Source organism: Misgurnus anguillicaudatus, chromosome 18 (genome assembly GCF_027580225.2).
Source record: "Misgurnus anguillicaudatus chromosome 18, ASM2758022v2, whole genome shotgun sequence".
NCBI lineage: Eukaryota > Metazoa > Chordata > Actinopteri > Cypriniformes > Cobitidae > Misgurnus > Misgurnus anguillicaudatus.
The window spans coordinates 20,335,714-20,350,986 of NC_073354.2; the positions used below are offsets into that span (position 1 = coordinate 20,335,714).

At 37.2% G+C, this 15,273-nt stretch overlaps 2 protein-coding genes across 2 annotated transcripts in view; one reads left to right on the forward strand and one right to left on the reverse strand.

The window, feature by feature from the left end:
- The window catches only part of exoc2 (exocyst complex component 2), a 92,639-nt gene that overhangs the window by 62,712 nt on the left and 14,654 nt on the right, over window positions 1-15,273 (reverse strand). Inside the window, exon 3 of the mRNA XM_073856041.1 lies at window positions 8,544-8,597. The gene's annotated coding sequence lies outside the window, so the exon portion shown is untranslated. The remainder of the gene's footprint in view (window positions 1-8,543; window positions 8,598-15,273) is intronic.
- Window positions 9,506-10,990, forward strand: foxq1b (forkhead box Q1b). The gene has a single exon (XM_055186814.2). The coding sequence runs from the start codon at window positions 9,643-9,645 to the stop codon at window positions 10,570-10,572; it is 930 nt and encodes a 309-aa protein (XP_055042789.2). The 5' UTR covers window positions 9,506-9,642; the 3' UTR covers window positions 10,573-10,990.

The window sequence follows — 15,273 nt, forward strand, 5'->3', positions numbered from 1 at the left end:
CTGAAAGAGATCAAGCCTCAGCCAAGAAAAAGTAACAAAAAAGTAACATAAGCATTACTTTCCATGAAAAGTAACTAAGTAACCCAGTTAGTTACTTTTTTGGGAGTAACTTAATATTGTAATGCATTACTTTTAAAAGTAACTTTCCCCAAAACTGCTCCTGACTACTCCCCCTCTCGCTCAAACTTTTGTCAATATTACTTCGCCCAAGGTCGAAGTGCTGCAAACTAAGTGCTCTTCCGCCATATAGTTCAAATTTTTATCTGCTTAAAAAAAAATCGTCACGTTTTATTTAGTTACTCGTGTCACTACTTATGTAAAAGTCTTTAAAGGGACACAAGGCAAGTCTGAGTATTATTTCTCTACTAGCTCCCCCTAGTGTCTGGGAGTAATTGCTTTCTATATCTGAGACTTTACGAGACTGAAGGACACCGGGTCGGATACAGTGAACTTGCAAGTGGGGTATTCTTCCTACAGACGGTAGGGGCGGGCGAGAGAGTCTTCATTCGTCATGTAATGAGTCATTTAACCATATACAGACTTACGAAGATGATTTATTAACATAAAAATGCTGCCTTGTGTCTCTTTAAATACGGAAAACATGGAAGTGTTTGGTGGATTCCTAATTTATCCCTGTTTGTTTCCTCAGGAATGAATGGGGCTAGGCTAAATGCTAACACATTCTAAACAAAGATTAAAGGAATATTCCATTTTCTTAAAAGAAAAATCCAGATAATTTACTCACCACCATGTCATCCAAAATGTTGGTGTCTTTCTTTGTTCAGTCGATAGGTATTTGTGTTTTTTTAGAGAAACATTGCAGGATTTTTCTCATTTTAATAGACTTTAATAGAGCCCAACATTTAATACTTAACTCAACACTTTACAGTTTTTTTCAACTGAGTTTCAAAGGACTATAAACAATCCCAAACGAGGCATAAGGGTCTTATCTAGCGAAACGATTATCATTTTTGACAAGAAAAATAAAAAATATCCACTTTTAAACCACAACTTCTCGTCTAGATCCGGTCGTGATGCGCCAGCGTGACCCAACGCAATACGTCATGACGTCAAGAGGTCACAGAGGACGAACGCGAAAAATATGTTGTTGTATGTCAACTGATACTAATTAATGTCTTTGTGTCAGTTCATTGTTTACAATGGTCCGCAAATTTGCGTTTTATATATGTAACACGTGACCTCCCTACGTCACTATGCATTTACGTTAGGTCGCGCTGGACCGGACCTAGATGACCTATGCCTCGTTTGGGATTGTTTATAGTCCCTCGAAACTCCGCTGAAAAAAACCGTCAAGTGTTGAGTTAAGTATCAAATGGTGGGCCCCACTAAAGTCCATTAAAACTAGAAAAATCCTGCAATGTTTTCCTCAAAAAACACAACTTCTCCTCGACTGAACAAAGAAAGACACCAACACTCTGGACGACATGGTGGTGAGTAAATTATCTGGATTTTTCTTTTAAGAAAATGGAATATTCCTTTAAGTGCACGCACTGAAGAAAGAAAGGTATGCACTAACCCGTCCAAGCTGAGGCAAGGACACAGAAAAATATTGAAAAACTGTGGTGTTTTCCCCCAAACAGGCTTCTTTTACTGTTTGGCAAAAAATACACTCAAAGCATTAAACAAGGGTTGACAAAAAGTATGGAAAATATTATTCAGAAAGAGCAGCGACCTTCAGTTTATAGTATCATTTATGGTGATTATTTCCAGCTCAATATATTAAGCAGGGCAGTAATAGTGTGTGTATGTGTGCGCGTCTGTGTGTGTGTGTTTATGGATCGATGCTGAATTATCCTGTGAGGATGCCGTTCTTTCTGTTCTCCACATCTGGAGATCCTGTTTGTTCCCATGTAACTTCCTCTAATTAATAACCCAGACAAATATAAAGGAGTAAAACTGAATCAATACAGGCCTATAATGACCAACAATAGCATCTGCCACTCAATCAATGTCTCTGTAGCTCCTTTATTGCATACTTAATACTGCAGCTTTGTGTTAGTTTTACGATTTAAATGTTAGATTAAATGTAACTCAGTCTGTGAATACCCATCTGAAGTCATTTTTGTGATTTACAGTTTTCTACATAAAATCACCATCCAACATAAATAACATTTTATAAAAATATATCCTTGATATCTTTAATATCGATTTCAATGTGAGGTTAATTATTGAAATCAAACGTTGAAGCTCCTAATCTCATAATTAGATTAAAAGATTTAAGCCTGGATTTCACCGACAGGACCACATTTGTGTTTTTAATAATTTATTAGAGCAGTGACTGAACGTAGAGACCTCTAAATTAGTTTAAATATAAATCAAATGTTAAACACATTCAGACTATATAACATAATGGTAATATCAACAATCACTCATTTATTTTACAGTAAATCACTCTAGCAGCAAAACATGGGCGGGGTGTGTCGTGCGAAGCTTGGTGCGTGAGGAGGGCGAGTGTTTGGATCCCCTTTCAAGTTTAGACAAAGACAGCAGAACGGCTACGCTCGCCAGGTAAACACAGATCCAACGTCAGACCATAAGGGTGGGGGGGAGGCTGTTGCTTACATTTCTCTTAAAAATGCCTCCTGCATAGCATAGAGTGGAGTTTAATCTGTCAACACGTGGCACAGAGTGCAACTCCTATCAGATAAAGCACTATCAGATTTTTTTTTAAATACCTTTTGTAATATTTTCTCCGGGCTGCATGCGAGCAGAGCTGCCGTAGCGTGTGAGGAGCTGCGATAAAGAGTCGAGGACCATTTAAATCTGCATTTGACGAAGATGCTTCAAACATGATGTTCTCGGCTATATCCTAAACCTGTCATCTTGATACTCGACATGGTGGATCTAGACCCACAACACTTTAGTCCTCTACGCTTCGCGTAATAACATTAACACATTTTAGAATTCCTCTCACATGCATGTACATCCTCCGTCTATAACCTTTCTATTATAGTGCTTGCCTGGGTGTTTGTTTATTTTACTTTTACAGGTTTGGCAAGTTCACATCACCTCAGGTAAAAGCCCTGTGAGTCTAGCTTTATAAAGTGCAGGAAGAGGACACACACACACAAACACACACACAAACACTGTACAGACAATGACGGTAGACCTTTTGTTGTTATGCACATGGCTACTCTTAGAATGCACGGGGAATCACTGAGTTCACGTGTTTCAAATTCCTCTCAGATGAATGCACACCCACATACAAAGAGCCTATTTAAAACAAATGTCAAAAGCCAGGATTGTTTTCAAAATTATTTTCTATTACACAAATAACATTTATCAATAAAAATTAAGATTTTTTTTAAATCACTTTTTAATTCAAGTGGCTATTTAAGTTTATAGAGCTTGGAAAAGAATGGAATGGTAAGAAGCATCCTACAGTCCTTTTAGACAAAATGTATACAAAATGAATGTCTAAATAATACTTTATAAAATTACATTTATATTGACTGCATTTCCACCTCCTCTATCTTTAAAAAAAGTACAATTTCTCTCTCTCAAACAGGTATTGTTTCGGAACAGTGAAAACTTGTAACTTGGTATACGGTAAGCACCTCTTGTATTACTGCCTCCCTATGACAAATCGCTTTATTGTTTCCTAATCTTTGTAACCCCCCATTCAGACAGCCAGCGACCAGCAGTAGCAGAGCGACGCGATCTCATTCATTTCAATGGAAACCGGGCGACTTCCGGCGGCACAAGCGAAAGTGACCATTAGCGACCGTATGGGCGTGTCCAGCGATGCGAGAAAGTTAAGAAAAGTTTAAAGGTGCAGTGTGTAAATTTCAGTACATCTAGTGCTGAGGTTGCAAATTGCACCAAACATTTCAGTCCACCGTTCATTGAAACGCATAGAGAAGCTATGGTAGCCGCCACCGGACAACCATGTCATTGTTGGAGACAACTTAGTAAAAGACGTTTGTCCATTAAGAGCTTTTGTAGAAACAAAATGGCGACTTCAGACTGCAGACGCATCAAACCCGTTTATGATTAAAGAGACGCTCACGTTCACAAAATACACGCAAGAGACTCCCTTAAAAGTAAACTTTGATTACGCATGAGATTATGAGAGTATCTGGCAAACGCGAGCGTCTTTTTTATCATAAACCCTTTAGACGCGTCTGCAGCAGGGACTTATTTTGACAAGACACGTGATGCACACAGGATCACTCAACGTGCAGAACACATATTTTGAAATTACGAACCACACACATGACGGGCTACATACATTTTGTGACGAACTTCGCATCGAGTGCCCTCGAAAAAAGAAGTCACCGGCCGCCATTGCAAACAATATTGTAGCATTCATATGAATTTGCTGCTGCGTAAAATAGTTAAGACTTGCTATTAAAGTTGTAATGTGTTTTAGCGCATCTAGCTAAACGCAATTTCGAAACACAATGAGAAGCTACGGTAGCTGCCACAGGACAAACATGTCCTTGTCTCTTTGACCTCACTCTGTGGAACAGTTTGTCCGTTTAGGGCTACTGTAGAAACATGACAGGACGTCCATTCTAAGGTAATAAAAACAATACAGTTCATTATGTAAAGTCTTTATAAACCACTAATAATATAGTTTTGTATATTATACTGCATTTTTGTCAAGAGATTCTTCTAAAAGTGACACAGTACACCTTAAAATTGAAAAAGTTTCTTTTTCCACATGCTTTTAATGAGCAAGCTCTGAAGACGCCGGCAAGTTGGCAATAACAAGAAGGTCTCACTTTCTCCTTTGCTGATTCACTGCTGTACTGAAATAAACGTTGTTTGCTTTGTGTTTAATTGTGAAAGACTCATTTTCAGAGAACAGCTTCCAACTTGACACCGAGCACCTGCAATCCTCACAAACTTTATCATGCCACACACACACTTTACCAAAACTGTTATACACTAGCTGTCACGCAAAGATTTAGAAACACACTCCAAAACAGAGTTGGGTTTCACACTTCGCCGTGACAAAACGCCTCTCTCGTTTGCAGATGTAAACGCACATCCGCTCGAAAACAAACACATAACCACTCATTGTATCAAATTACGCACTTGGAACAAAGATAACAGTGGTGGGTGGATGGAGAAAATGTAAGGAATTCATTAACAGAAAAAGAGAGGGAAATGTTGGGTACGGCGCAAAGCATAAACCAAACAAGGCCTGAAACAGGTGCATGTTCTCCCGTGACAACTCTGTGAAGGTGTTTTTTTAAAGGATGTAATCAAACATAAAATACTTTTTGCACATACAAACACTGCTGTGCTGTGTGTGCCAAATCAGTTGCAGCTTCTATGATAATGACAGCACAGATTCAGCTGCCGTGTTATTTCTCTCGGCTGTTAGCTCAGTGGCGCGCTAACGTCCGTCTTGGCTCGCTAGTTTGTTTGTTTATTTATTCTTAGCGCCATTCCAGCATTTACACCTATGGGTCATTCTACAGAAAAGGTGGAATTTAGGTGATGGAAATTTGCTTAAATTAACTTCTTTCAACATACCCAAAACTTCTTTAATAACATTAATTAACTTGTCAAATCTATGAATCCGCAAAACGGGGAGCTTAAACTACTTTTAAGTTTTTAATACATTTTAATAAAGAATCCATGAGTTATTTATTTGTCATTGGTGTTACCTGTGATTTAAACAAAATTAATGTTGATACTAAATATTTTTTCTCATTACAGCTTGTGTATTTAGTTAAAGGTTGAGTAGAGGAATGATAACAGCAAGAAAAATAATTGATTATGAATATTTGTTTAATTAAATTCTTCATCTTTACCCAGCATTGTATGAAATTATTTAATTCTCAGTTTGACGTTTTTCTTTAAAACCAACAAAAACAAAAATATTCAACCAAAAAGGCTTTGATGCGAAGACTGAAATATCAACAATGTCTTACATCCCAAATATTACTATAAAGTACAAGAAAATACATTCATAACACCAAAACTTGGTTTAACACCAATGACACAATGTAACACTAATGACACAATGTAACACCAATGACAAAATTAGAATATAATAATAGATAATTAATATTATAAAACTTACAAACTTTCATAAAATTTTCCATCTTGCTTTGTTTTTATGCTTTTATGTTGGTCAGTTTAAGGAATAGTGCTTAGGAAGTACTCATTAGAGAAGTAACACTAATTACGGTAACACCAATGATGGTTACACCAATGACAATTTACAGAAAAAAATAATATTTTAACAAAATGGCTGCCATTAGCCATGTGCTATTTCATCAGAGATGTAACATATCACATACTTATTTAGTATAATGTATTTTTCTGTAAAGATCTTAACACTCCCAGCTATAAAAAGAGTAACACTAATGACATTCAAAAAATCTCATCTCAGATATATCATGATATTTTAGACAAATAAGGCAAAACATCTCAAAAACCTTTTGCCTTCCTCCACTGCACTTCTTTCACTGACCTCTTAACCCATGAAAAACTTCAAAGAGCTGATGCATTGTTTCAAAATAAAAGTGCTTTGGGTAGGGTAACACCAATGACATAAATTTGGGAGACAAATGTTTATTTGACATTATTCATATTAATAGTGTATTTTTACCATTTCAGTGTTGTAGTAAATTCATACAGGGTTAAAGGTACATGTAAATTAGATTTGTTTTATAAAAAACATGGTTTTAAATAATAAGTTCACAGTTCAACTTCCATGTATGAACAAAAGGGACAGGGCAATTTTCAGGACCAGACATTTACAAAAAAGTTTAAAAAAAAAGAAAATTAAATAAATAAACTCTCTTATCATTTTAAGGACAGTGTATATTTATTAAATATATCTCATTATGGGATTATTGGGTCAAATTAAATGATTAAGGGGTCTGCAAAAGCAAGGGACAAGTATTTCCACCTTTTTTGTAGAATGACCCCTATATTCATGGCGAGAACTGGTCAATCCATACACAAGTAAATCGGGGCATCTCCAATTCACCTTAACTGCCCATGGGAGGAAACCGGAGTACCCGGAGTAAACCCACGCAGACACAGGGAAAAACAACAAACAGAAAGGCCACCTGATCTAGCCGAGGTGGCAGTGGTTAAAGATATGAGCTTGTAACATAAATGACAAATGCAGATTGAACTTGCAGTTAGTCTCACCTGCTTGTATAACCTCAAAGATCATTGAGTACATGCAACCCTGTATAAGATTATGATTTGATGCATATCATTATGCTATTAAATTAAGTACCCTTTAAAAGTGTTTCAAAACCTATTAAGTTGTTATTGATAAATTCTTGGTTGTAAACTTTATATTTAGTTTTGTCGTCAGAGCTGTCGTGTTTAAAGCCCAGCACAGTGTTGATCAAGTGTTGGATCCTATCTAAACACCAGACATAAGATCAATAGATGACTTTGAACTCTCTTTTTGTTGAAAGATCATGACACCTGCATTTTTTAAAAGATAAACCACACGCACACCTGTGCACACACATCATATCTCAGACAGAAGCTCTGAACTCCGACTTATCAGATGGCAACATAAGCACAAACAGGTATGCAGTGAATAACTTTAGCAGAAACGGGATGCCACACTTTTGTAGGGCCGAAATCAAATCGCCAACCATTTGATTTGGTCTCTTTCTATTAGTGTTCAATCACTAAATATATATCTCTCCAAAGAAAAGGAGAAAAATCGTTTGACATACTTCTTAATTGTCAGTTTAAAGCCTGTTCGTGTGTTCAGTCTGCTGGAAATAATTTCGTCTTGGAATAGAAAGCAAAATGAGTAAGCGCAGAATAGAAACTCTATCTGACTGCAGCGGTTGGAGCCGCACACAATGCCAAACAGCTAAATTCATATTTATTTGAGTTTATGAGTGGGGAAGCAGTCGGGGTTTTTGAATAAATCCAGGGATATTCAGAATAGTTTTAATCTCTTAACAGAAATGTAGCCAACTTCATACATCGGGACGTAATTTATTTCGAATCATCAAAGTAAAAGGCCTTGTTATTTATAAATGAAGTAGAGCTGTGTTTCGTGTGTGGTTTTTGAGAGTGGATTTAGCGGCTGGATTGCAAGGTCTTTAAAAATATCATCATTTTTTAAAGTATGTTTTACATACTTTACTTTTGTCTAGGAGGTTAAGTGACTTGTGACCTTATATCAGTCAAATGAATCAGTCACAAACTTTCTCCAGGTTGCATTTATTAACTTATACACGCATGCCTTCATATCGTGCCTCCACTAAAGACTTTTTCCTCAGTAAGCATCCAACTTGTTGTGGAAATTAAAGTTATGGTAACCAACAACCCAACAGTACACGCTTAGACGGTCTCCATGGAGAACTATAAAAAAAAATTGTGCATGTATGCCTATTTGTGTGTGTTTATAGGTGCACACCACAAGTCGTACAGGCTTGTTTGCCTGCCACATGAACCCAGTAAATTACACACACCATCGGAGCACAAGAGAATGTTTTGGATTCACTTGAAGAAAAAATATCCCAAAGGCTTTATGTAGGTGGAGCTCGAAAGACAGTTAAATGATTATCACTCACCTTAGGGCACGCTAGGAACTTGTGAAACTTCATGACCTTTCACTGTGCCTTCACCTGCGTGTAAAAGGGAGAGATGAATAAATTAATGAATAAGTTGGATTTTAAGAGTGTTGTTTATTTTTTTATGCCTCTACCTAAATATAAATATTCTTTAACCTGCGTGTGATCTCTGTGGGGCATCCCATCCCTGTTCTTTCTGACATGGGTACGTATGGCCATCATCCAAGCGCATCATACATATGATAAACTTCCCCATTCTTTTAAAAGTCAGCAACTGCCACAAGCAAATAGTTTGACTAAACATGTAAACATAGTTTACAAAGAGTGATCGTGAGTGACACGTTGAAGTCAGGTATTGGGTGCGTCAGAATGAGGTGTGACATTCCACATACCGTGGCGAGGTCACCTTGCCAATTTCACAGTTAAGTTGAATTAGCAGGCATGTTCGTTCTGTCTAGCAGAGTATTTATATCTGAATAGCATTGTTCTGAAGAATGGGGAAATCACATTCACTGTTTGTACTCCTAGAAGGTCAGAAGGGATACCTTTATTAATTAATAAGGGAGTTTGTAAAAAGCTTTGTGGTTCAAATAAGAAACTTTAACATCCACAAAACCTTTCTGTTGTACAAAAGGTTATTTGTAGTGGAAAGACTCTATTAAAGGGAAGACAAATAATATTTTTAGTATCTTTTTTTAAGAAATCAAAAATGGTTATGTAGCATTATTAGAACATTTATTTTTAAAAGTGTAAATCAATTATGTTTTTATAATAATGTTTTATCATAGCCTGCTTGCACACTATTCAGATCCAAAAAAATTTTTTTTCTCTCTCCTTTGCGTGCGTATTCGTACCCCCACGAGGGCAGGTGAGCATCTCTAATCTTCATCTCACGCGAATGCTTTCGGAAGAATAAGCCACGCCCCCGTGGGCGGACTTGCTATGTGATTATATTAACGCACGCCGGTGAGCACCGTGATCCCATGAGGACTTTCAACCGATAGGAAGTTTCTAACACACCGCTGATAGAGATTCAGCTGTTTGCATTGCTGTCCAAAACAAGCAACAGGACTCGGCAAATAAACAGAAGCACTTTACAATGAAGTTAGAGATTTTCTCCGCGAGTCGCCTTGTGGACAAGCCGCTGGACATGTGCACTGACATGGACGTGAACGTGCCTTCACCACTGTCCACCGAGGAGGAGTTGGGCTCGGATGGAGACTGCTCAGCCAACAGCCCGGGACCAGGTGCACCCGTTTCAGACGGGAAGGGCAAACCATATACGCGCAGACCCAAGCCACCATACTCCTACATCGCGCTCATCGCCATGGCAATTCGGGATTCCGCTACCGGCCGTCTCACGCTTGCCGAAATAAACGAGTACTTAATGAAAAAGTTCCCGTTTTTTCGGGGCAGCTACACTGGGTGGCGGAACTCTGTGCGCCATAACTTGTCATTGAACGACTGCTTTATAAAAGTGCTGCGAGATCCCTCGCGTCCGTGGGGGAAGGACAATTATTGGATGTTGAACCCGCAAAGTGAATACACGTTCGCGGACGGCGTTTTCCGCCGGAGGAGGAAGCGCATCAGTAAGAAGATGCAGAGCGGCTCGGAATCCCGGGAGCGCGCACCTGTGGATGACAGTCAGGTGTCGGCACGCGACGAAAACACAAAGTTTTCCAGTTCCTTTGCCATAGACAGCATCCTGAGCACACCGTTTACGCGGAGAGAGCAAATCACAGACAGTTCGTGTTTTGGTACTAGACTCATGTTGTCAGCAGCTCCGCGCTTTCTGCCGGTTGTCATGGCTTATCCAACATCCACCGTGGCGCATGCGCCGCAGAATGGATTCCAGATGGGTTCTAAGCTGTCGCAAGCGTTTCCACTGTACAGGTGTGATACGGCGGACATTGCTAACGTCAATCGTATGTCAGACATACCCAATTCCTTTACTGGTTTGGGACACTGTCAATCTACTGCAAAAGTGACTGGATATCACCCATTCAGAATAGACTCATTGCTGTCGTGAAATAACACACACAAACCCGAACACACCAATTATGTGCACTTTCCTCTGGTAAATGGTATGAAACTGTTCTGTGTGTTTATCGTGATTTGCGCCCAAGCACAAGTGTGCATACCTACTGTAATGATACTGCATGTTTGCTCTTTAGACCTCTTGTTAGATGAATCAATGTCACGCCGGTGTACAGTGTTTACTGATTCCATTTTCATTTCTTGTAAACGATGGCATTGTGCCAGTAATAATGTATATTATATAAATGTTTGTATTTTTGTTAAACTATTTTATGTTATCATTATTACCTCTTTACGTGCGTTTGTTGCAATGATGTTTGTTTGGAGCTGTGCTCTGTCTGACGGACATCATAAGTCTGTTGTACTTGCATCAATAAAAGAAATTGAGAGAGAATAAAACTTTTTCATCATTCCTTTGTATGCGTATCTTGATCACTTGCTCCTGAAAATGTTTAATCACCAATACAATTTACTTATATGAGTCCCTGTTTTGGGTATAGTCACTCTAATAAAGGACGTGTTAATTTTTTGACATTATTTTGTGTTATTTTAAGACATTGTGTGTCATTTCGTGTTGATTTTATGTTCAAATAAATAGAAGGGACAACACAACACGTGTTGTTCAAAAAACAACACAGAGATGTGTATAAGGAAAACACATTAAATGTGTCGTCCTTAACTAGACACAACATTGTTTTAACACATTCGTTTAAGAGTGTACGTTTCGTGGTCTTAACATGACGCTTTTATGAAGTTAAATGCAAATTGTATTTTTGAATTTTTGAAGCCTAATGCAGCATTCATATGCCCTGTTTTCAGTTAATACAGAAAATACAGTTTTGTGGTTGTTATTTTTATTTGATCGTTACAGTTGTATGTTTTTTAAGCATATCGCAACAATATAGGTTATTAACTAGGCCTATTTTAAGTTAATAACCCTAACCTACCTGTTTATAAAAATATATCTCAAAATTATAATAGTGCTCCTGCAGCTCAGAGTACTAAAGCATTGCATTAGCAGCGCAAAGGTCATAAGTTCGAACCAAGTGAACACATAAGATAGCCTACTAATAAAAATGTAGTGATTTATATGGATGTTTAAACGGATAGTTTACCCAAAATGAAAATTCTGTCATCATTTACTCACTCTCATGTTGTTACAAACCCGCATACATTTCTTTGTTCTGATGAACACAAAGGAATATATTTTGAGAAATGTTTGTAATCAAACCGTTCGTGGACCCTATTTACTTCCATAGTATTCTTTTTTCCTACTATGGAACTGAATGGGGTCTACGAACGGTGTAAATGATGACAGAATTTTCATTTTTGGGTCATATTTAAGTAGATAGCCTTTATTTCACCAGCTACTCAATAATATTAAAACGTATTTTGCTGACCGTATACGCCAAATTAAAAACAGCAGTTACAAATAGACATCAACAATTTAAAAACAATGTGAGTACAATGCCTGTGTTTCAAACTGGAACTGCAATTTCAAAAGTTATAAAAATTACAAAGACCATATAGACCTACCCAGGTATTTCTTTAGGCTATAAGAAATTAAATACGGTCAATATGAACAAAACTAGGGCGATCAATAGAGCATTTTTTTTAATGGTTTACAAGTAAATAATACACTAAACTGTGGAAAATTTTACAAATATCTCACAACTAAGTTTCGGACAAGATATTGCAATTATTTTTGCAAATATTTATGGGAATTTACCGACCTCCATTTAAAATCCAAAATGCCTGCCATGTTTTAATTTTTTTCATTGTTTTATTCTGAACACTTTATGGAACGTTGCTAGAAGTAAGTGTGCGTGTTTCTAAATATAATGTTTTGTTCCTTTTTCGTTTTCTACATTTATTTTGTCAAAAACATGAAAACATTTTCGCTGTCCGCGGTACTGAAACAGGGTCATCGTTTCCTTTTCAATTTGAGTGCTCGCAGTCACATTATTTAGTTACATTGACAGCACTGTAATTTTTACAGAGACCAGAAACGAGCATGATAAAACGCAGACCAAAATCTGCAAAATGTTGCCTCTCTTGACTAAACCCTTCTTTTACCCTATTTGAATAGATAAATTGACAAGAATACACCTAAAAATCGCCAAAGCAAGCCATTGAACAAAGTAGAGAAACAAGCTCGAGGCTGGCCGGGGTACGTCCAGGTAGCTGGTTTAATTGCTGAAACCAGTGAAGTAAACTCGTCGTGATTACACGTGTAACTAAAAACCCGCAAATGATATCATTGTGTCTGGCAACTTTGTAAAGCTGCTTTTAAGTGCCATTTAGCGCGATGCTGCAACCTGCAGGTGAACTCGCGGAATGGCACACCTGTTTAAAAAAACCGTTAGCTGAATTAAAGCTGTTTGCTTATTCATAGGAACATACCAGCTTATTGGGAAACAATTTTAATTACATAGGCCTAAGGAGGGGTTATTTAGAAAGAACAAAACGGAAATAAATATTATACACATTTAATTGCATTTTATCGTGCCCAGTAAAATATATCGCGTCGTTTATGCCAGTGGAATGTGTGTAAAGAAAAAATGTCTGTAAAGGCAGCCTGATGACGCAAATGCTTGGATACCTAATTTCATAAATAGAGCGATTACAGAACACTGTGAGATAAATTAACTAAGGCATCATTACTACACTAAATACTGTTAACTTTTTATGAACAGTTAATGCAGCCTCTGTTTAATATTCAGGTATGACCATACTACCCAGTCCAAGACAATATCGTGGCAATTCACAAGCACAAAACCTTCTTATTGGACCAAAGGGTTCTTTGATGCGTTTGGCAAAGAATAATTCACAAATCTTGTTTACGCTACAGTGTCCCAATTAAGTCTCAAATGAAAATAGATCAATGATTGTATGTGCGTAAGAAAGCTACTGCTTATTTACGCACATAAACTGATCTATTTTAATTCTAGTCTGTGGACTGTCATAGCGATCGCTTGTGTTCAAAGTCTAATGCAGAGCTGAGTTTCCTCTAAAGCAGCCGCGGGTATCCGGGACGCGGCGGGGGTCAGGCGCTCAGCGGGCGGAGGAAACCCGCCGAAATACCGCTTCTGTGGCGCGGGAACATGTTTTTATCCACATCCTCACGGTAAGCTAAAACTGTGGGATTGTTGATTCACATTGTTCAAAAGAACACTTAAAAGAGTTGGGTGATTAAAAAGGGAGGGGAAAATAGAGCACGCTGTTTAATCTGGCAGGAGCCAAAACTGCTGTTTATGTCGTCATATAGTGTTATGTTAGTGTCTAATGGCCTATTTGTTTATTAATATTTTTATTGATCAAATATTTTGAAATGTAATAAAATATGATTTATTTAAAATAGGCTATGCATAATAAAAAGTCCAACTAGAAAACAAACGTATTTTTATAATTCGGTTAAAATATAAAACAATAAACCAACATGGCAAACATTGAACAATAAATATGAAACGTAGTAAACATAGCACATTTATAGTTTACCAAAATGTGAACAAAAAGCACGCTATCTTGTATCTTTTTTGTATATATGTTTTAAATATTTGGTATATTATAGGCTATTTTATATCATATAAATATATTAAATAATTTTACTTGGCTCATCCAAAACTAGATACTCATAAATTGTTTTATTTTAACTGTGTGGCCAATTTCAACAAATTGTAATATGCCTATAATCTAATTAATACAAATAATTTATGTTTTTAGAATTAGATTAGTCACCCTAAAATATAAGTACAATTTTCTGCACATTATTACATCTTTTTATAAATAAATGAATGACCTTTACACCGTGCTATGACGACTGTGACCCTTCCTTGCTGGCGGAAGCTGTCGTCGCCCAAATGGCTAATTGGGCTTTTCTTTAGTTAATGAACGCTGTACTCGAGGGATGTGCTGTAGCCCTGGGCCCGTAAGCTGATACTGGCGCGCTGTGTGTGGTATCCAAACCACTCTCGACAAAGACAGCCTGCTTCCACTCGAGCCAAATGCATTCCTTATTCCTCTCTCTCTCCCCCTCTCTCTGTTTCTGTCATTTTATCATTCGCTCGCATTCAATGACTCACTAAAACATGCATTTTAATATTGCAAAATAATATGGAAATCTTTTTGGCTTTGTCAAGCAGCTTTTGTAAAGGCCGTCTAATGTTAAGATGCTCGCTTTGACGATGAAAAGAAAAGAAAGTTGCAATGTGTTATTTAGTCTTCATACTCATAATTGTTGATACTGTTTACTCTCCTAAAAATACAGGTTCCAAAAATAGTATTTGTCAGACTCTATGGTTCCATTAAGAACTTCCGAACTTCACAGAACATTATGTTGCACAAAAGGTTATTTGTAGTTAATAAGGGTTTTTCATAAAGAAATGTTTTTAAGAACCTTTTACTTAAAATTGTTCCTATGTGACATCACAAGGAGAACCCCTTTAAAATCTTTATTTTTAAGTGTTTATTGTAAAAATCTAGATCATTTCTTTTTATCTTTATTCTAATATACATGCATTTTTACTATAAACCATGCAACAACTTTCAAAAACCTTAGGTCTGTTTACAAGGTGAATGACCAAAAAAATCTGATAATAAATAATCCAGAAGAATTAGTAGGTCTAAGCCAGCAGATGACGATGATGAGTGACGGCAAGGGAGAGACGTATAGACAGGGAGAGAGAGATGTTTG